Consider the following 22677-nt stretch of genomic DNA (forward strand, 5'->3'; position numbering starts at 1 on the left):
CCAAAAAGGGGGGGAGAAACCTCCCCCCCGGGGGGGAAAAAACGCTTCTAGTCCATGCTTGGCCCCCCGGACTCCTTTATGCTTACCCCCCCTCCCACTCATGATGAAATTCATCCAGAAAGCCTGTCGGTTGGGGAGCAGAGTTATCCTCATAGCCCCATTCTGGCCTCGACAGATATGGTTCCCCTTTCTGCGGTCTCACAGTATGGCTCCGCCATGGATTCTGGATCCCAGTCCAGATCTGATCTCGCATCCAGCGGGATGCCCTACCCCAAACCTGGTCAATCTCAAACTTGCTGCTTAGCTGATCCAATTCCATTAATGGCTAGAACTCCCGGTATCTCATCTCCCGTTAAGGCCCATCTGGTGGCGGCTCATAAACCGTCTACCAGAAAACTTTACAACAGTAAATGGAAACGTTTCTCCATCTGGGCCAAGGACAAGGACTTGGACCCATTTACTGTCCCTGTTCCGACTATTCTGGACTTCCTTTCCCTGCTTTTTAGGCAGGGAGCAAGTGCCTCCACGGTTAAGGTGCAGCTGGCGGCCATCTCCCATTTTCATGTGGGCGACTGTATAGGCTCCTTAACGTCTACAAAGTTGTGCAAAACCTTCTTAAGAGGCATTTTTCTTCTGAAACCACCTGTTAAGACTGTGGTTCCCCCATGGGACCTCACTCTGGTCTTGCAAGCCTTGACAAGACCACCTTTCGAACCTGCGACTTCCGTTTCGTTGAAGTTCTTATCTTGGAAAACGGCTTTCTTGGTGGCTATTACTTCAGCCAAGAGGGTTTCAGAATTGCAAGCTCTGTGTATCAAACCTCCATACCTTATCTTTCACAAAGATAGTGTGTCCCTCAGGACTAATCCGTCTTTCTTGCCTAAGGTGGCTACAGAATCAAATATCAATCAGTCAATAAATCTTCCTGTATTTTTCCCAAATTTTCACAATAAAGGTGAATACACGTTGCACAAATTGGATGTGCATAGACAGCTGCGTTTCTACTTGCACAGGACTAGAGAGTTTCGCAAGTCGCACCAGTTGTTTGTCTCTTATGCAAAGTCAGCCATGGGGAAGGCAATTACCAAAGTGACTGTAGCAAATTGGATCTGTCAATGCATTATGCTAGCATACACTTTGTCCGGCAAGCCAGCTCCGGTTGGCATCCGTGCTCATTCCACAAGATCTGTAGCTACCTCAACAGCTTTTTGGTCTAGGGTTCCAGTAGATGATATATGTTCAGCAGCTACCTGGTCCTCCTCTCATACGTTCATTTCTCATTACAAGCTGGATATGATCTCCAGGAGTAGGGCTTCTTTTGGCTCCGCGGTGCTTCAGAATATTCTTCCGTAAGGACCACCCAGGTTCTTGTAGGTTAGCTGGGGACTCTGTCCCACAGGTTGCAGATCAAATGAAGTAATTACTTCAGATAAAGAAGTTATGTACTCACCATAACGTTCCATCTGAGTAGATACTTAATTTCTCTGCAACCGACCCTCCCTGCCATCCCCCGAACCTATCGGGAATATTTCTGATCATTCGAAGTTGGTTTCTGTCTTCAGTTAGTGAGGCAAAAAAAACGATCTGAGGTAATGTGGTCAGTAGTAAGGGATTATGGGTAGGGGGGAGAAGCTAGGAGCTCAGATCTAGGAGCTTGGAAAGCTGCCGGATCGGATCCGAGGTCGAATCCGACACCCACAGGTTGCAGACAAATGAAGTATCTACTCAGATGGAACGTTATGGTGAGTACATAACTTCTTTTTTTAGTGAATCGCTAGTCAATTGAAAAAAAAATGAGTAAAGCTTTCTTTCTTTTGCAGCTTACCACCCTGAGAGGAGCCATATTAGAAGATGCTATACCATCGACAGCTAGACATGGCACTGCACGAGGTTTACCTCTTAAGGAAGTGCTGGAATATACGATTCCAGAGCTGAGCATCCAGTGTCTGAGGCTTGCTGCCAACTCTCCTAAAGTCCCTGAACAGCTGCTGAAACTAGATGAACAAGGGGTAGGTTGCAAATTACACTGACAGTTCTTTATACTGTTGAAGCAAGCACTGAGGTGTACAAAACATGTAACCGATTTCACATTACTCATAAAGGAATTCTTTTTCCTCTTTGTACATTCTCATACATTGTTGAGTGGGTGTCATGTGGAAATAAAGCCAACATGTTGTACAATTACTTAGATGCCTTTGCGCCCCCCACCCCCCAAAACCTCCCTTGTGGTATGTAGCAGTATTTGTGGTTTAGATTCAGAGCACATAAGCTTGATAACAGTTAAGTAAATTATAGAACACTGAGCTTCCCAGTAAGCACATTAATAGCACAATATGCACTGTAGATGACTTTCTTTGTGTTTAAATTATTTGGTATGCACTGTAATATATTTTGTGACAACAATCTTTTGATGGCTATAAACATTGCTTATATAATTTGTATGTTTTAAGAATTTTTGTTTTGCATACTTGATAGCATGATAGGTTGCATATCCCTTTGTATATTTTATGACTTTTTTCTAATAGTCTCCTGTTGTGAAAGTTCCCAACAGCCTAATAGCAGTTACTTTGTGGAGTCATGCAGAGATTAACCTTTTAGTTGTTGGCTTTTCCCGGTTAGGGGTCGATACAGCAGAACTCTGGTCCGCTAATGATTGGCAGTTGATTTTTATGGTGCCGAGTTGCCAGTCCGACTTCCAACCTTCAACGAAGTCACGCCCATTCACGCATGTCTTTCGAACAACACTCGACCGCGAGGAGGACATGCAGACTCCACACAGAAGGCACTCCAGCCGAGAATTGAACAGGAGAACCTCTTGCTGTGAGGCAACAACACTACCGCTGCACCACTGTGGCACTCTGAGATTAACCTATCCAAGCTAGACTTTTCACTGTGTGATACCTTAAACGTCCTGTAATAGAGGCCCATTTGATATATGCAAATAACCCCTTAAGGAAATCAAATGTTTCCGCTGTATGGCTACTGAATGTCCATGACTTTTCTTTTTTTTTTTTTTTTTACTTTTTTTCTTTTTTAAGTCTTTATGGACACATTCAAGCATGCTGAGGGGGTCATAAGGCTGAAACATTCATGTCCACAGCTAGTGGGGTTTGGCATTATTGGCCTGAATGTGTCCATAAAGACTTAAAAAGGAAAAAGAAGTCATGGACATTCAGAAGCCATATGACTGAAACACTTGATGTCCTTCAGGAGTCATATTCATATATAGTGGAATGGAAAAGTGTTTTCCCCCTTCCTAATTCCTTATTTTTTTGCATGCTTGTCACACTTAAATGTTTCAGATCATCAGTCAAATTTTAGACAAAGATAACCCAAGCAAACACAAAATGCAGTTTTAAGTGATGATGTTATTTATTAAGGAAAAAAAACTATCCAAACCTACATAGCCCTACGTGAAAAAGTAATTGCCCCGTAAACCTCATAACTGGTTGTGCCACCCTTAGCAGCAACAACTGCGTTCAGGCATTTGCGATAACTGGCAATGAGTCTTTCACATCGCTGTTGAGGAATTGGCCCACTCTTCTTTGCTGAATTGTTTTAATTCAGCCATATTGGAGGGTTTCCGACCATGAACCGCTTTTTAAGGTCATGCCACAGCATCTCGGTTGGATTCAAGTCTGGACTTTGACTAAGCCACTCCAAAACCTTCATTTTGTTTTTTTAAGCCATTCAGAGGTGGACTTGCTGGTGTGTTTTGGATCATTGCCCTGCTGCAGAACCATAGGGCGGCCACGGTGGTGCAGCGGTTAGCGTTGCCTCCTCACAGCAAGAGGTTCTCCAGTTCGATCCTTGGCTGGGGTGCCTTCTGTGTGTAGTCTGCATGTCCTCCCTGTGGTTGCATGGGTTTCCTCTGGGTGCTCTGGTTTCCTCCCACATCCCAAAGACATGCTGTAGGTTGATTGGACACTCTAAATTGGCCCTAGGTGTGAGTGTGTGCCTTCTGTGGAAGGTTGGGTGCTGGGCTGGCAACTTGACACCGTAAAACTCTATTGCCAATCATGAGTGGACAAGGTGATCTGCTGTGGCGACCCCTAACTGGGAAAAGCCGAAAGAAGAAGTCCTGCTGCAGAACCCAAGTGAGCTTCAGCTTAAGGTCACAAACTGATGGCCGGACATTCTCCTTCAGGATTTTTTGGTAGAAAGCAGAATTTATGGTTCCATCAATCACAGCAAGTCATCCAGGTCCAGAAGCAGCAAAGCGGCCTCAGACCATTACACTACCGCCACCATGTTTGACTGTTGGCATGATCTTTTTCTGAAATGCTATGTTACTTTTACGCCAGATGTAACGGGATGCACACCTCGCAAAAAGTTCAACTTTTGTTTAGTCAGTCCACAGAATATTTTCCCAAAAATGTTGGGGATCATCAAGATGTTTTTGCAAAAGTGAAATGAGCCTTTATGTTCTTTTTGGTCAGCAGTGGTTTTTGCCTTGGAATTCTGCCATGGATGCAATTTTTGTCTTGTCTCTTTCTTATGGTTGAGTCATGAACACTGACCTTAACTGAGGCAAGTGAGGCCTGCAGTTCTCTAGATGTTGTTCTGTGTTCTTTTGTGTGCTCTTGGATAAGTCGTCGCTGCGCTCTTGGGGTAATATTTGTAGGCCGGCCACTCGTGGGAAGGTTCACCACTGTTCCTTGTTTTCTCTATTTGTGGATAATGGCTCTCACCTTGGTTCACTGGAGTCTCAAAGCTTTAGAAATGGCTGTGTAACATTTTCCAGATTGATAGATGTCAATTACTTTGTTTCTCCTTTGTTCCAGAATTTCTTTACATCACAGCACGATGTCTTCCTTTTTGGGATCTTTTGGCCTACTTCACTTTGTCTGACAGGTTATATTTAAGTGATCTCTTGATTCAACAGGACTGGTAGTAATAAGGTCTGGGTGTGGCTAGTGAAACTGAACTCAACTTTCCCAAAAATGTGATTAACCACAGTTGCTTCATTATTTAACAAGGGGGGCAATTACTTTTTCACGTAGGACCATGTAGGTTTGGATAGTTTTTTTTCCCTTAATAAATAAAATCATCACTTAAAAACTGCATTTTGTGTTTACTTGGGTTATCTTTGTGTAATATTTAAATTCGTTTGAGGATCTGAAACATTTAAGTGTGACAAACATGCAAAGAAGTAAGAAATCAGGAAGGAGCAAATACTTTTTCATTGTACTGTATCCTATGGGCCTCTATTACATGAGGTTTAAGGTATCACAAGTAAAGACGCTAGTTTGGCTATTTTTTTTGGAGTCTTGCAGAGATGGAACGATCATTTTTATATGTAAACTTTGGTCAAACTATTAATCATCTGTTTAGAGTATATTCATACCTTTTCATTCACTTTGGGCTCAGAAGGTCCTTACTGAATGACTTCACTGTGTGGTTCAGGTCGTTTTGGTAAATGTTTCACCATGATATCTTTAATTATTAATCCCATTAATAATTCTAACCTAAAACTAAAAAAAAAACTCCCTTTTCCCATTTTACTCAGTCACTCCTACCTTTTTAGCTTCATAGTTCATAGGCTCATAGTTGTTTACTAGGCTAACAACCACAACGGCCTTTTTAAACCTAGCCATGCATCCCAAATCTCTGACAAGATGTTCTTCATGTTTCACTGTTGCAGCCATTACATTTGGGTAATCCTGCTGGCAGGTTGCCCTCAGTCGGCCTGAATTCCAAAGTCTTGGGTCCTGCGTCGGTTGCTGTCGCCCCTTCCCTGACGTCAGGTTGTCAGGGGTATAAAAGATGCAGTCGACGCCATTTTCTTCAGTCTTTCTTGCCTCGCGGTGCCCGAAGCAGAAGCAGTTCGCAAGTGCCGGTCGGCCGACTCCTGAGATTTTCGTGTTCGGGTTTCAGATCCAAAGTCTTCAATAAAGCTAAGTACCCCATTGGGGAAACTTTTTTCTTGCTCCAGACCGATGTCAGAAACTCAAGGTATTGGAGCCTCGGTCACTATTCCCTCAGATGGGTCCGGAGCCGCTTAGCAGGCACCGGCTTCTGAGGGTGTATTCAGACCTAAACATATTTACATTAAACCGACTTCAGCTTCAAAAGCAAAAACTAAAGCACCTTCTAAAGCAAAGAAACAAAGTCAAGAGCCACGTGGACAGGCCTCTATGCCCAAAAAACAGATGCTCAAAATGGCTGACGACTTGATTACCTTGATCAGGGGTTCCCATCCCCCTCCTGATAAGAGGCCTAGGCAAGAGACAGACTATGAATCTTCAGATCAGGCTTCTATTTCTTCTGATTCCTCTTCTGATCAGGAATATTCTCTTCCCCCCATGAGGATTCTGATGCCGAAGAATCTATACCTTCAGCTTCTCCTCCTGAGGACTATTATTTTGGGGAATCCTTGCATACCATGAGGGAGCATTTCCACTGGGAGAGCCAAGATTTTTCAGAATCTAAAAAGAGACTCGGAGACTTCCTTTTACTACCTCAACACAGGCCTCTAGCCATTCCACCTGTGTTAGACATTGTAGATGTGTTTTCAGAGTCTAGTCTGACCCCTGACACCTTACCTCCAGCTCCTGTTAAGCCTGACCGGTATTAAAGGGTTCCTGACTCTCATAAATTCCTTTTCAAAAACCCTGCTACAGACCCAGAAACTATTTCACAGGTTCCCAGAGGAGTTAAGGCTTCCGCAGCAAAAAACCCTACCCCTCTCTGACAGAGATTCTAGGGCACCGGATAGATGGGGAAAAAAGGTCTGCACATCTGCTACCTTGGCTATAAGGGCCTTAAACTGTCAGTTTCATATACTCATATATCAGCAACATGTCATGACATTGCTTAAACAGAAAATGTTGTTAAACTCTGAATGTGCAGAAAACAAGGAAATGCAGGAATTATTGCATGCAGCTGAACAAGTTGGAAAGCACACTTTGCAATGTGGTTTTGATTCTTTGGAGGCCTCCTGCAGGGCCGCAGGTACGGGTTCTATAATTATGAGGCATGCTTGGTTAAAGGTACAAAATCTGCCTGATCACGTTTAAGTTAAATTATTAGATGCACCTTTGGTGTTAAGGCAGAAGAGGTGTTAAAGAAAATGGAGGACAAAGCTAAATCTTTGCAAACTGTCAAAGATTTTTTACAAGTACAACCACCTAGATTTATTAGACACTGGCCTACAAAGAATTGGTCCTTTCCTGTGTCAAACAGACCTCAGAGGGGCAGATCCAGACACCCTAGAGGTAGATCCCAGGCACGCCCTAGAGGTAGATCCCAGGCGCAAGGTTCATACAGGTCAAAGCAATGGGGTGCTTCTACCTCCAAAGTTGGAGAAGACAAATCACAACCATACATGAAACAGTCCCAATGACTTCCCCTGCCTGCACCAAGCACTTATCTCCTGGCAGCACCCTTAGGGGGAAAATTAGCACTTTTTTCTCAAAATTGGCACATTATAACCCAGGACAAGTGGGGTTCTAAACATAGTGTCGCAAGGCTACAAGTTCCACTTCCATACCCTGCCAAAGGCAAACGGTTGGTCTGATCTGCCAAAAAATCAATGGGCAGAGGCACAAAAACAAGTCTCATCCTTAATGGACATGGGGGCCATTCAACAAGTACCAGAGCAAGAGCAGGGGCAAGGATTTTACTTGACTGTTCTTGGTACCCAGAAAGGACAAGGCCTGGAGGCCAATACTGGACCTATCTATTCTAAACACATTCCTGGATATACCAAAGTTCAAATGTTGACTTTGCAGCAGCTTCTGCCCATGCTGGGCAAGAAAGCTTGGCTTGTGACTTTAGACCTAAAAGAGGCATACCTGCGCGTCCCAATCAGACAATCACGCAGAAGATACCTCACATTCAAGGCTGGCTCAATGCATTACTAATTCTCTGCACTGCCCTTTGGCTTATCTACTGTGCCCAGGGTCTTTACAAAGTGCCTGGCACCAGTAATTGCATTCTGTAGATAAAGACGAATACAAATATATCCTTACTTGGGCGACTGCCTAATTCAAGCAGAGAACAAGGACATTCTTCTACAGCATCTGGCGTTTGTGAAAAGACTTCTAACAGGCCTAGGGTACACTGTCAACGAAAAGAAATCAAAACTAGTACCCTCTCAAGAGATAATGTTCCTGGGTGCAAGCTTAAATACAACTGCCCAGATGGCTTATCTCACGCCAGACAAACAAAGGCAACTGACTACCTATTTCAAAATTTTGGCAACAAAGGCCCAGTTATCTGCAAGAAAAATTCTGCAGGCTTTCGGCTTCATGGCGTCCTGCATCCTACTAATTCCATATGCAAGACTGCATATGAGGAAACTTCAATGGTACCCAAAAAAGTGTTTGGACTCAACATTGCCACAGCCTGGAAACAATGATTACTCTCATTCCCTGTCTGCAACAGGAGTTTTGATGGTGGGCGAGGGCTTGTCACCAGAACAAGGGACAGCCATTCACATTACCCCCAGCCAGGCAGAACCTAACAACGAATGCATCAGATTATGCCTGGGGGCCAACATGGCAGGAAGATGCATTCAGGGCACATGGTCCGCAAGCCAAATGCATCTACATATCAATCAAAAAGAGATGCTAGCTGTTCAAAATGCCCTGACAGCCTTCAAGGACCTACTTCATCCGTGCCAACTACTGATAAAGACAGACAACACTACGGTCATGTAGTATATAAACAGGCAGGGGGGCACACATTCCTACCCCCTTTGCAGACTAGCCATGGCTTTGTGGGACACAGCATTGACTTACCAAGTACATCTGCAGGCACAATTCCTGCCAGGAAAGGAAAACACTCTGGCAGACAAACTAAGCAGAAACCTCATGGATCCCCACAAGTGGCAGCTGGACCCACAAGTCTTCAGCATGATAAAGAAATGGGGATGCCCGGGCATAGATCTATTTGCCTCCCCTCACAATTGCCAACTAAAAAGATTCTGCACAAGGACTTATCACAGTCCAGCTTGGAAGGTGGACGCCTTATCTTTCAGCTGGAAAAACCTGTCAGTATATGCCTTTCCTCCACTGCCTCTCCTCCCCAAGGTACTCCTAAAGTTCAGACAGTAGAAGCCAAAGATGATACTGATTGCCCCAGACTGGCCCCGCCAATACTGGTATCCTATCCTAAGGAACCTCTCTCAATGCCCAGCTTGGACCTTACCTCAGATACCTCATCTACTGTCCCAACAAAACAATCAGATCCTGCACAGCCAACTCAAGACTTTAAACCTGGCAGCATGGCGGATAATATAGTCATACAAAACACACCTCTCAGTAAAGCTGTGATGGATGTCATTTTGGAAGCCAGAAGGCCTAGTACTAGAAAATCCTATGCTGGAAAATGGAAGAGATTCTGTGCTTGGAAGCAAACACAAGGAACTGATACAGCTGTACCAAATATTCCTCAGATTTTGCAATACTTAACTGAGATGCTGGGCAAAGGCCTATCTTTTTCATCAATTAAAATTCATGCCTCTGCCATTTCGGCTCATTACAATACAGAGCCACCAATCTTTTCTCATCCTTTATTAAGGCAGTACCTCAGAGGAGCCAAAAATTTAAGGCCACTAAGGAGCTCACCAATACCTGCATGGGACCATACCTATGTCTTGGAAAAACTCACCCTGTCTCCTTTTGAGCCAGCTGCTACTACTGATATAAAGTTTTTATCTTGGAAAACAGCTCTGCTCCTAGCAATAACTTCTGCAAGACAAGTTTCAGAGCTACAGGCTGTCATGGCTGTGGAAACTTTTATCATTTTTTTATCCAAACGGTCTCTCTGAGGACAAACCCAACATTTTTGCCTAAAGTGGTGTCCAGTGTGGCTCTTAACCAAACCATTCATTTGCCAACTTTTTATCCAAATCCACAGAACAATGGGGAGAGAATTCTGCATTCTTTGGACGTACACAGACAGCTTAGATTCTATTTGGACAGAACCAAAGTTTTCAGGAAGCCAGAGCAATTACTAGTGGCACATGCTGCAGGATCACAAGGGAAGGCTATCTCAAAGCAGACTTTTTCAAAGTGGATAGGCCACTGCATTCGTTTCTGATATTTACAGCATGGCAAGCCAGTGCCTAAGGACATTAGGCCACATTCAACCAGAGCTGCAGCCACTTCAGCAGCCTTCCTCAGGGGAGTACCAACCAAAGATATTTTAGAGGCTGCTACTTGGAGTTCAGTGTACACCTTTACAAAGCATTATCATCTGCCACTCTACTCTAAATCCAGGCAGGCTTTGCCACTGCAGATCTGCAGGGCCTCATAGCTGCTCCTAATGCTGTTTAGCTCCAGCCTCCCAACCATTGCTTTGGGACTCTACCCAAATGTAATGACTGCAACAGTGAAACACGAAGAACATAGTACAGTTGTGTACACTTACCATAAATGTAGATGTTAGAGTGTATTCACTGTTGCAGTCCAGGTTACTCACCCGCCATCCCCCTTCTTTATGCTGGAACTTATCTTTCCTTCTCTGATTTATACAACCTATGTGGTGTATTTGCTTGTAGATCTAGGTAAAGTTTATATTGGTGCATGTATCTATAAATATATATATATATATATATATATATATATATATATATATATATACTTTTATATATATATGTATATATATATATATATATATATATATATATATATATATATATATATATATATATATATATATATATAAATTTTGGCTACCCTTTAGGGGGCACCTGACATCTGGGGCAAGAAAAACTGAAGAAAATGGCGTCGGCTACATCTTTTATACCCCTGACGACCTGACATCAGGGAAGGGGGCGACAGCAACCGACGCAGGACCCAAGACTTTGGAATTCAGGCTGACTGAGGACAACCTGCCAGCAGGATTACCCAAATGTAATGACTGCAACAGTGAATACACTCAAACATCTACATTTATGTTAGGTGTACACAACTGTACTTTATGGTACCCTTGATAAGTGTAAGCAGAGGCTTGGGAGTAGAACATTTATGACCAGGGATCTGGGAGTTGAACCACTTACAAGCTGCCTGTGTCATAGATGCCAAACCAGGGATGAATTTCCTGTTCCCCAGCCAATTGTCTAAGTTACACATGAACTATGCTTCACGTAGATGGGGGAAGCCTGTTCCAGAGAAGGGGTAGTTTCTGGGATAAATACCTGTCTCTCCAGCAGGTCCTATTTATATCACAGGAAAGGTTCAAGTCTTTTGAACGGTTAATTCTGGTGCCGTTTGTTTTGCAGATATGCAAGAGGCCCATCAGAGTGGGGTCTGACAGTGCCTTGTATGCCAGGCATGGATCTGTCTCTTTAGATATCATGCTCAGTAGCTTAGCAAGAGTGAGCAAAGGGGGCATCTACCTAGGATGAAAAGTTAGTGGGTGCACTCGAGATTTTTTGCATTTTAATTTTTTTTTTCCAAATGGTGACACAAAAAGACACTTCAGTTCCTTTTCTTTATTTAGGGGGATGTGCATCTATAAGAAGCCAACTGGTACAAAAGTACCAATTGGCTTTCTGCAGTAAAAGCATTAAAAAGACGAGGGAGAGGGCACATATTTGTAAGAAGCCAATTGTAAAGGGCCAGTCATCTTTCTACAAAGTCAAAGTCCTTTAGTTTCAGTTGATGGGAATGTAGATTTGTAGGAAGTAGATTCATTCTACTTTCTAAAAAGTCCTTTTCTTCTTTATTTGGATAAAGATGTGGGAAGACTTAAGTGGCTGACACAAGGCAGTAAATGAGCTGGCTACTACTCTGGTCATGCTCAACTGTCACAGATCCTATCTCACACAATTCAGCTGTCTCATATCTAGGCATCCTTGTCTCCTTTTGACTTCTTCTGGTCACTCCAAAATCTGCTTCACAAAATCATCATTTTTTCCCTGCATATGTAACCAAACCACTGTCATCTGTTCTCTTTGACCATCTGCACAATTAGAGTTTATTTGGCTTCCACGCTGATGTTCTACTTTCTTCATCTGTTCCACACTGTACATCCTTTCTTCATCTCAGGCACTTCATCTTCGTCACATCAAGTGTCTTCGAAATTTTTTTATGTTTTGTAGTATAGTATATCTGATATAAAGACGACTTGAAATGAGTTCTGGCATCCAGGGGGCAGAACAGTAAATAAAGATCACTTTAGTATGGTAAGCCATAGGATATGCAATTTTGTGCTAAAACATTAAAATATAATGACTTGAGTGATGTTGATTAATTAATGTAGGCAGAATACAAAACAAAAGTAGTCAGTTTTTGAGTTTCAGGCTATAGAGTTCTTTTATTGCAAAATTTCAGGGCCAAAAATTAGATTTTTTTGCCAGTTTGTTTATGTAGCACCATAGTAGAACTCGTACTTGTTCTTCATATAAAGATTTATCCAACAACTCATTTTTTGTATCACTTCACTGACCTCAGCAAAACAGTCTCAGGATGAAACATTGTGGGCTGTGACCAACACTAAAACTGTATGGTCACGACTGTTTAGCCTATTTCACACAGGGTGATACTAATTACTTTTGAAGAAGGTGTGAGATTTGAATAAGAAATAAAAGGAGCGAGACCTTCATGTTTTGTGTCAGGGGCACAAGTGGAAATGAAAAACCGAGAAGATACTGAAGAAATTTGGGACACTAAACCAGTATCTAGGTGGTATTAAAGGGAGAATAAACAATCTGGGATAGATCTGTAATATTTGAGGGTGAAGTTTAACTTTTCTCATTTGCTACTGCATTATGATTACTGGTATTTTCTAAGCTTCGAATGTAGCCTTAGACCTCAGCAAAGATTGTTATAGGACTCTCTCCAAATAGCAAGTGGCCAAAATACCTTCTCCTGAACCATGTATCTAATTTCGTTTTGAACAGTCCTAGACTGTTGATGTTCCTCCACTCCAAGTGTAGGCGACTTTTTCTCCTCCCTATTCTGTTCTGAAATTAACAGTTCCCTAATATTGAATGCCTACACCTAGTATCTGTCAGCAACTGGTTGATGTTCTTCATGTTTCACTGTTACAGTCATTACATTTGGGTAATCTGCTGGCAGGTTGCCTTCAGTCGGCCTGAATAATAGTCTTGGGTCCTGCGTCGGTTGCTGTCTCTTCTTCCATGACTTCAGGTCGTCAGGGGTATAAAACATGCAGCCAATGCCATTTTAATCAGTCTTTCTTGCTGCGCTGTGCCCGAAGCAGAAGCAGTTTGCAAGTGCCGGTCGGCCGACTCCTGAATTTTTCATTTTTGAGTTTCAGAACCAAAGTTTTCAAACTAAATCTAAGTACCCTGCTGGGGAAATTTTTTCTTGCTCCTTACTGGTGTCAGTAAAAGTTAATAATTGTATTACTTGTGGGAAGCAAATACCTCATAAGGATTTTCATTTGGACTGTACTCCTTGTCTAGGCCATGATCACAATGTGCCTTGCTGTCGGTTTTGTGCTAAATTTAACCAACGCACTATTAAGCGTCTGTATATTTTTGCTTCTAAATATTTTGGTTCAAGATTTAACTATCCTGAAATGTCGTCGGTTAGCAGTCCGACTACCATAGTTCACAAAAAACGCAAGGAAAAAGACAGACAGACCGTCGAGGTCCAAAACCGATGAAGCTTCTCCGAAGTCAGTTGCCAGTTAGCCGCACTCAGTGAGATGCTTTCGCAGCCCCTGATGCCCGCTACATTTGAGTCGCAGTCCTCTACCGAGACCCATTCGGAGTCCGTTATGCCGTGAGATTCTGCAAGTATTGAACCCGCGGATGTCTCTCCCTTGGATGGGTCCGGAGCCGCTGAGCAGGCACCGGCTTCTGAGGGTGTTTTCAGACCTCAACATTTGTATATTAAACAGACGCCATCATCAAAAACAAGGCCAGAACCAACTTCTATGTCTAAAAAAACGATGCATGAGCCAAGTGCTCGGGCTCCTATGCCTAAAAAACAAATGATCAAATGGCTGAGGATTTAATTACCCCCCCCCCCCCCCGCTAAGAGGCCTAGGCAAAGCACTGATTATGAATCTTCAGATCAGGTTTCCATTTCTTCTGATCAGGTATTTTCTATTCCACCTTATGAGGACTCTGATGCAGAGGAATCCATCCCTTCTGCTTCTCCTCCTGAGGATTACTGTTTTGGAGACTTTGCATACTTTAAGGGAACATTTTCACTGGGAGAGTCAAGAATTCTCAGAATCTAAAAAGAGGCTTAGGGATTTTCTTCTTCTTCCTCAGCATAGGCCTTTGGCAGTACCTCCTTTATTAGATATTGTTGATGATGTGTTCTCGGAATCAAGCATGGCTCCTGATTCCCTGCCTCCGGCTCCTAGTAAGCCAGACAGTTATTCCAGGTTTCCTGACTCCCACAAATTTCTTTTCAAAAATCCTGCTGCTGACCCTGAAACTACTTTTCAGGGTCCCAAGGGTGTTAAGGCTTCTACAGCCAAAAATCCTACCCCTTCTGATAGAGATTCCAGGGTGCTGGATTGATGGGGAAAGAAGGTTTATACATCTGCAACCTTGGCAATCTGGGCTTTAAACTGCCAGATCTGAAGTAGTTAACTTAATTTGTTCATCAGCCTGTGGGTATCTGATCCGAATCGGATCCGAGCCGGCAGCTTTATTCAGTTAAGATCCGAGCTCCAAGCTCTTCCCTCTTACCCATAACCCCTGCCATCCTCCTCAGTCCTCAGATCTCGCTTGCCGCGGCTTATTCAAGCAACTAGAATGAGTTCCAGGCGTAGGGTTTCGTGAGTTTTTGAAGAAAATTTCCTATTTTTTTTTTTTTACCTAGTTTTAATTTAACTGTTAACGATTGAGTGTTCCCTTTTGTAGTTGTTTTAGTGGGACTTCTGCCCCGGACTCGGCTTTGTCCTCTTCTCCCTCGGCGGCACCGGCTGCTACCTCAGCAGTTCCGCCCGCCATCCCTACTCCCCTGGCTGGGACTCACCCTCCCACCGAGGCTCAGGAGGAGAGGGAATCTAGGAGGGAGAGAAAAAAGGACAGGCACCACAAGCGGCGAGCCGAAGCTTCCTCTTCGGCTCCGCCAGCGAAGCAGCTAGTCTCTCCTAGGGCCCCCAGGCCCTCTCCTTCCCGGCTCCATTCTCCCTGTTTTTCTCCAGGGCCGGAGAAGGAGGAGACCCGGTCGCCTTCGAGGTCTTCGAGGCGTCACTCCAGGCCTGCCCTCGGTGGCCATGTCAAGGTCTACAAGAAGCTTGTCAGATGCAGATATGGACCAGATGATGCGTAGGTTTCTCCAGGCCCAACTGCAGATGGGAGTGATCCTGCCTCCCCCCCTCCAAGGGGGGAGCTTGACCCCATTTTTCGCCTCTTCTCCGACCCACTTCCTGTGTTCGGAGCCATCGGATCCAGGCAGCATCAGTTCCTACCGTACCCTCGAGCTTATCCGGTCCGTTTTCGGATCCAAGCTCTCAGAGCCGTGAGCTGATCTTCTTATCCGGAGGTGTTAGTGTGTCTTCGGCTCCGTTTCGTTCGGAGCGCACTGGCCCTTTGGATCCAAATGCATCGGCGCCAGCTCTGGTCTGCACCTCTGATCTGAAGGGGCTGCTCTCGGAGCTTAGAGAGAGCAGTTCTCCTTCGGCGTTCGATGTTGTGGAGAGGGTTTTGTTGAGGGACTCGAGGCCCCAGGCTCCTGCTGCGGTTCCACCCATCACTCCCTCTCAGACGGGCCTACCTTCCATCACCTGGCCCCAGGGACAGCCTGCGCCTACGTCCCAGATGGTTCCCGTAGAGGAACAGGATGTGGTTGATGAGGCATCCTCGGACAGCCCCCCCGAGGAGGTTCCTCACAAACGTGAGTGCAAGAGGAGGCACTTGGACTCACCTGAGTCCCTGACAGAGGACACGGACTTAGAGGAAGGGGAAGGTTCCCCAAGGTCACCCCCCGAGGACATCTCCTTCGGAGACATTATGGAAATGCTTCGTATTAGAGGGGGGTGGTCAGCCCAAAAGCCTTCCTCCGATGAGTCTGTGTTTCTGGAGGCGTTTGATGCAGGCCCATCTACCTCTTGGGTGTCCCCTCCCGCCAATCCCCTGGTAGATCTGATTACTACCAGGGCATGGAAGGAACCGGACACTGTGGAGCCCATACCAAAGAGACCTGACAAAATTCTTAGCCCACCCACAGACAGGACGGTTTGGAGCAAGGGTGCTCCAGTAGATGCCATGTTGGTGGCGGCTGCCACCAAGAAGGAACTGGCCCAGGAGAGTTCCTCGGTCCATCCATCCGACAAGGAGTCTCGGACGATGGACCGCATAGGGAAGTGGATGTTTGCTTCAGCCACCTTCTCTGTAAGGTCGCTGAACTACATGGCACATGTCATACGACTCCAGCGGGATCTTATCAAGGAATACGCAGGGTCGCTCCCAGAGTACATGTCGGCTGAGGATAAGAAAGTATTTTCAGCCCGAATGGCCACTCTTAAGTCCATTTCGAACACTTCTATGCGTCTCCTTTCCCATGCCACGGAAGGAGCCGCTAGAGCTAGCGGAGCGGGCATTGTCTTACGGCAGCATGCCTGGCTCCACCTCTGCGACTTTGCGGAACTCTTCAAGGCGTCCTTCGCAAATGCCCCTTTTGACGTGTCTTCGCTGTTTGGCAAGACTGTCAGTGACACGCTGGTCCAGAGCGAGAAAGACGGGAAGACGTTGTCTGCCATCGGAATCCGCTTCTCGGCTCCCCAAAGGTCCTTCTCCAGGAACCAAAGGGGACAAAAGAAGATGTGGTTCCGGAAATCTCAACAGTCCCGTTTCGCTCCAGACCCCTCGTCCTTCAGAGGCAGAGGAGGACAGGGTGGATGCCGGCCCAGAGGCAGAGGGGCTCTGAAGAATTTCGGGTCGAGAGAACCCTTTTCGGATTGGCCCGCGCAGCAACCCTGAGGGGTTACCTGACTGCTTCACTCTGGAGGCAGTCGGGGGGCGCTTCTCGAGTCACCTAGCAGTTTGGGAGTCCATTACAATGGATCGCTGGGTGCTTCAAATCATATCCAGAGGTTACACTATCCCTTTTCTGAATTGCCCTCTCAGACCCCGGAGCCTCCCCGATGTCCCACCCAATCAAAGGGAGGCAGCAGCCGCAGAAATAAAGCAGCTGCTAGAAAAAAGAGCAATCCAGCCCATCCCCCAAGGCCAGTCCGGATTAGACTTCTACTACAGGTTCTTTTTGGTGCCAAAAAAGACGGGGGACTTAAGACCAATCCTCGACCTGTCCCTTCTGAACCTAGCAGTCGCCAAAGAAAAATTCCGGATGGTCACCATTCAAAGCATTCTCCCACTCCTACAGGAGAACGACTGGATGTGCTCTGTAGACCTCAAGGATGCGTACTACCACATTTTAATGGACAGATGATCCAGGAGGTTTCTCCGCTTCCGGCTGGGAGCCAGTCACCATCAGTTCAGGGTCCTTCCCTTTGGTCAAACCACAGCCCCCAGGGTCTTTCCGTACCTAGACGACTGGCTCCTGACCACCCCCAACAGGCATCTACTCTGTTCAGCCAGGAATTACTTCCTTCACTTGGTTTCTCATCTGGGAATTTCTATCAATCTCAAGAAATCCTCCCTTCAGCCAACTCAGACCTTAGATTTTATAGGAGCCAGGATAGATACAAACGTCTTGAGGGCCTTTCTGACTCTGGACAGGCTTCGAACCTTGATATTCCATGTGATGGCTCTCTTCCAATCCCTGAGACCCCCAGCGGAATTGGTCCTGAGGGCACTAGGTTCCATTCGCTCGTCTAAACATGAGGATCCTGCAAGGGACATTGCAGGTCCAGTGGTCTATCCTGCAACATCCACTAAGTATGACTATTCCCCTCAGCAATGTTTGCAAGAGGTCCCTACTCTGGTGGATCCGATCCTCGGATCTCCGGGAAGGGTGTCCCTTTTTTATGACCCCCACCCCAAGCCACGGTGACCACAGACGCTTCTCGCCTGGGGGGGGGGGGCACTGCATGGGCAGAACCGTCCAAGGCACGTGGACACACTGAGACCTTGTTGCACATCAGTGTCCTGGAGATGAGGGCGGTGCTGTTAGCGTTGCAAGCACTCCAGGCCCTTCTTCCCTCAGGAACAATTGCGGTTCAATCAGACAACATGTCTGTAGTCTGGTATATCAACAAACAGGGGGGAACCAGATCCTATCCGCTATGTCGAGAGGCCATGAGAGTTTGGGAATGGGCGATCTCCACCAACCGCTTTCTGATAGCAACGCTCATTCTGGGTCGTTCCAACATTTTGGCGGACAAGCTGAGTCTAACCATCCTCTCACCTTATGAGTGGTCTCTGAACCCGAGAGTAGCGAAGCAGATCTTCCTCAAGTGGGGTCAACCTTGCTGCGATCTTTTCACGTCGCCTTCGAACGCAAAGTGCATCGCCTTCGAACGCAAAGTGCAGCGAGTACTTCGCTCTACTTCCCCCGCCAGGGGAATCCCCACAGAGACGCTCTAGTCCATGTTTGGCCATCTACTTTATGCTTATTCACCTCTTCCCCTCATGGTAAGATTCTTGCAGAAAGCTCGTTGGTTGAAGAGCAGAGTGATCCTCATAGCCCCATTCTGGCCTCATCAAACGTGGTTCCCTTGCCTATGGTCTCATCTGGTCAGTCCTCCATGGATTCTGGATCCCACTCCAGATCTGATTTCTCTCCCTCTGGAATTGACAACTCCAAACCTGGACAATCTCAAGCTCACAGCTTGGTTGATCCAGTTCCAATCCTAGCTAGGACTCCCGGTATCTCCTCTTCTGTCAAAGCTATTCTAGTAGCCGCTCATAAACCTTCTACCAGGAAGGTCTATAAGAGCAAATGGAAACGTTTTCCGATCTAGGCGGAACATACACATATAGACCCCTTTACAGCCCCGATACCAGCTGTATTAGAGTTTTTGTCGCACCTATTCGATCAAGGTGCCAGCTCCTCCACCGTCAAAGTCCAATTAGCAGCAATGTCACACTTTCATGTGGGAAGTGATCTCGGTTCAGTAGCTTCTTCCAAGATCTGCAAAACTTTCGTTAAGGGTACTTTCCTGTTAAGGCCTCTTGTGAAGGATGCAGTCCCTCTGTGGGATTTAACGCTTGTTCTTCAGGCTCTTACTGCCCCCCCCCCCCCTTTGAACCTGCAGCTTCGGTGGATCTTAAATACTTATCTTGGAAGACGGCCTTTCTCATTGCCATCACTTCAGCCAGAAGGGTTTCAGAGCTTCAAGCCCTTTGCGCCAAACCTCCATATCTGGTCTTCCATAAAGATAGTTTCCCTCAGGACCAATTCCTCCTTCTTACCTAAAGTCGCCTCCGAGTCCAACATTAATCAGTCTATCAATTTGCCAGTTTTTTTCCCAAATTATCAAAACAAAGGTGAATACAAATTACACTCTTTAAATGTGCAGACAATTGAGGTTCTATTTACACAGGACTGCTGGTCATAGAAAATCTGAGCAACTCCTTGTATCCTTTACGAAACCCTTTTTGGGTAAACCTGTGTTAAAAGCTACATTGTCCAGATGGATTTCACAATGTATACTTCTTGCATATAAGAATTCTGGCCGACCAGAACCTGTCGGAGTTCACGCTCATTCTACTCTGTCGATTTCAACTTCTGCTGCCTTTTGGTCCAGGGTGTCCTTGGATGATATTTGTTCTGCAGCCACTTGGGCTTCATCCCATATCTTTATTACACATTACAAGCTGGATTTAATTTCCAGAGGAAGGGCGTCCTTTGGCTCTGCAGTGCTCCAGAATATTCTTCCATGAGGACCTCCCAAATTTAGGTAGCAGGGGACTCTGTCCCACAGGTTGATGAACAAATGAAGTTAACTACTTCAGATAAAGAAGTTATGTACTTACCATAACATTCCATCTGAGTAGGTAACTTCATTTGTCAGCAACCAACTGACAACCAACCTCCGTCCCCCTAACCTGTAGCTCGTCTCTTTAGGACCTTGTGTCCTCTGTTCCAGATAACATCAGGTTAGGAAGTTTAGTTGATCTTGATTATAGTAAGTTATAGCGCTAAGCAAACTTGATCTGAGGACTGAGGAGGATGGCAGGGTGTTATGGGTAAGAGGGAGGAGCTTGGAGCTTGGATCTTAGCTGAATAAAGCTGCCAGCTCGGATTCGATTCGGATCCGATACCCACAGGTTGCTGACAAATGAAGTTACCTACTCAGATGGAACGTTATGCTAAGTACATAGCTTCTTTTTTCATATGCTTAAATATCAACAGCATGTTATGGGTTTACTGAAATAGAAAATGATGTTGATTTCTGATTGTGTGGAAAATAGAGTTACAGGATTTATTGCATTCAGCAGAACAGGTTGGAAAGGATACTTTGCAATGTTGTTTTGATTCCTTGGAGGCCTCTTGCAGGGCCGCCATAACTGGATCTGTGTTAAGAAAGGCATGCCTGGCTCAAGGAGCAAAATCTGCCTGATCATGTTAAAGCTAAATTGTTGGATGCCCCTTTACAGCAGACAGTCTGTTTGGTAATAAGGCAGAAGAGGTTTTAAAGAAAATGGAAGACAACGCTAAACCTATGCAAACTGTAAAAAAATTCTTGCAAGTGCAGCCACCCAGGTTCAGTAGACACTGGCCTACTAAAAATTGGTCCTTTCCTGTGTCCAACAGAGCCACTCAGGGCAAACCCAGATACTCCAAAGGCTCCAGATATCAATCACAAGGATCTTACAAGTCAAAGCAATGGGGTGCCTCCACCTCCAAATCAGGAGGTAACAAAGCACAACCCTACAGTAAACAGTTTCAATGACTTTCCTCTGCCATCTCCAAGCACTTATCTTTTGGCAGCCCCCTTAGGGGAAAAACTAGCACTTCATACTCAAAATTGACATTTATTTACCCAGGACAAGTGGGTATTAAACATAGTATCCCAGGGGTACAGATTTCATTTTCACAAGTTGCCAATTCCAAACGGATGGCCAGATCTGCCACCAAACCTGTGGGCAGAGGCCCAGAAACAAGTCGTGTCCCTCATGGATATGGGGGCTATTTAACCAGTGCCAGAAAAAGAAAACGGACAAGGATTTTATTCAAGACTTTTGCTGGTACGCAGAAAAGACAAATCATAGCGTCCACTTCTAGACTTACCAATTCTAAATATGTTCCTGGATATTCCAGAATTCAAAATGCTGACTTTACAACAGCTACTGCCTGTGCTAGGCAAGAATGCCTGGTTGGTAACTCTAGACTTAAAAGAGGCATACCTGCATATCCCAATAAGGGAATCTTGCAGAAGATACCTCCGCTTCAAAGCAGGCTTTTTGCATTACCAATTCTCTGCACTGCCTTTGGCTTATCTACTGCACCCAGGGTCTTTACAAAGTGCCTGACACCAGTAATTGCATTTTGCAGACAAAGAAACATTCAAATGTATCCTTACCTGAACGATTCTCATTCAGGCAGAAGGCAAGAATGCTCTTCAACATCTGACATTTGTAAAAAGGCTTCTAGCATGCCTAGGGTACACCATAAACGAAAAGAAATCACAACTGGTACCCTCTCAAATAATTACATTCCTGGGTGCAAGCTTGAATACAACTGCCCAGATGGCTTACCTCACGCCAGACAAACAAATTCAATTGACAACATACTTCAAACAAGTGGCAACAAAAACCCAGCTATCTGCAAGACAAATTCTGCAGGCTTTGGGGTTCATGGCATCCTACATTCTACTAATTCTATATGCAAGACTGCATATGAGGAAACTTCAATGGTATCTAAAACGCTTATAGAGTCAACATTGTCACAGCCTAGAAACAATGAATGTTAAGTTGTCTATCTCGCCTTCGTTTCTTGCTTTTTGGGATTGGAGCCGACCCTCGGCTCCGACTCGGCCGTCTTCTATAGCTCGGGGGCTGTTTACTGGCTCAAGGCTACCCCTTATCCCATGATGTCTGGCGCTAGCTACCCAGATCTCATTTGCCGCTTCAGCTGCGAGGTTCATTATTACTGGCTCAGGCTATAGTAAGTTAGTTTAAATACTTTTTCTAGCTATTTAGGGAATATTTTCTGATATATTTTTGAGAGTTTAGTCTTTATATATATATATATATATATATATATATATATATATATATATATATATTAACTAGCTTGTCATAGTTTTAGTGTATTTGAATTTTCTCTAAGAACTCGTTTGTTAGAGAGTCCCCCCCCCCCCCGTTTTTCCCTTCTTGTTGTAGCGTTTTTGTTTTAGCTTATAGTCTTCTTTAATTTATAGGTAGCTGTTTAAGTTAGAGGCTTCCCATTTAAAAAAAAAAAAAAAAAAAAAAAACTTTTCACTGTAGTTTTTAGTGTTTATAGAGTAGTCTTTATAGATTAGTCGTTATAGTTTTTGTTGTTTAGGCCTTTCGGCCAAAGTTTTTTTCTGTAGAGATGTCTAAAGAATCCAAAGTATCTGGCTTCAAGAAGTGTGACTCATGCTGTCAGAAAATGTCTCTGACAGATGGGCACACTTATTGCGTCTATTGCTTAGGCGCAGTGCACCTGCAGGACTCTTGTTCTGTATGCCATACATTCAGCCCAAGGGTTCTGCAGGAGTGCAAAAATAAGTTGATTTTAAGGGGTCTCCTTAAGCCCCAAGAGTCACCAGCCAAGGCTCAGCTGGTGAAATCTTCCAAACCAACCAAATCGTCGGCTCCCAGCTCTGAGCCGTCATTGGTCCAAGCATTACCAACTACCTCGG

The 22677-nt window shown here is 45.0% G+C and overlaps 1 protein-coding gene across 1 annotated transcript in view; it reads left to right on the plus strand.

The window, feature by feature from the left end:
* The window catches only part of SIPA1L2 (signal induced proliferation associated 1 like 2), a 2064602-nt gene that overhangs the window by 612805 nt on the left and 1429120 nt on the right, over positions 1–22677 (plus strand). The window contains exon 5 of the mRNA XM_044087172.1: positions 1821–2009. Coding sequence (XP_043943107.1) covers positions 1821–2009 — 189 coding nt within the window. The remainder of the gene's footprint in view (positions 1–1820; positions 2010–22677) is intronic.

This window comes from Protopterus annectens, chromosome 1.part1 (assembly GCF_019279795.1).
Source record: "Protopterus annectens isolate FY-2018-M chromosome 1.part1, PAN1.0, whole genome shotgun sequence".
Taxonomy (NCBI): Eukaryota; Metazoa; Chordata; order Ceratodontiformes; family Protopteridae; genus Protopterus; species Protopterus annectens.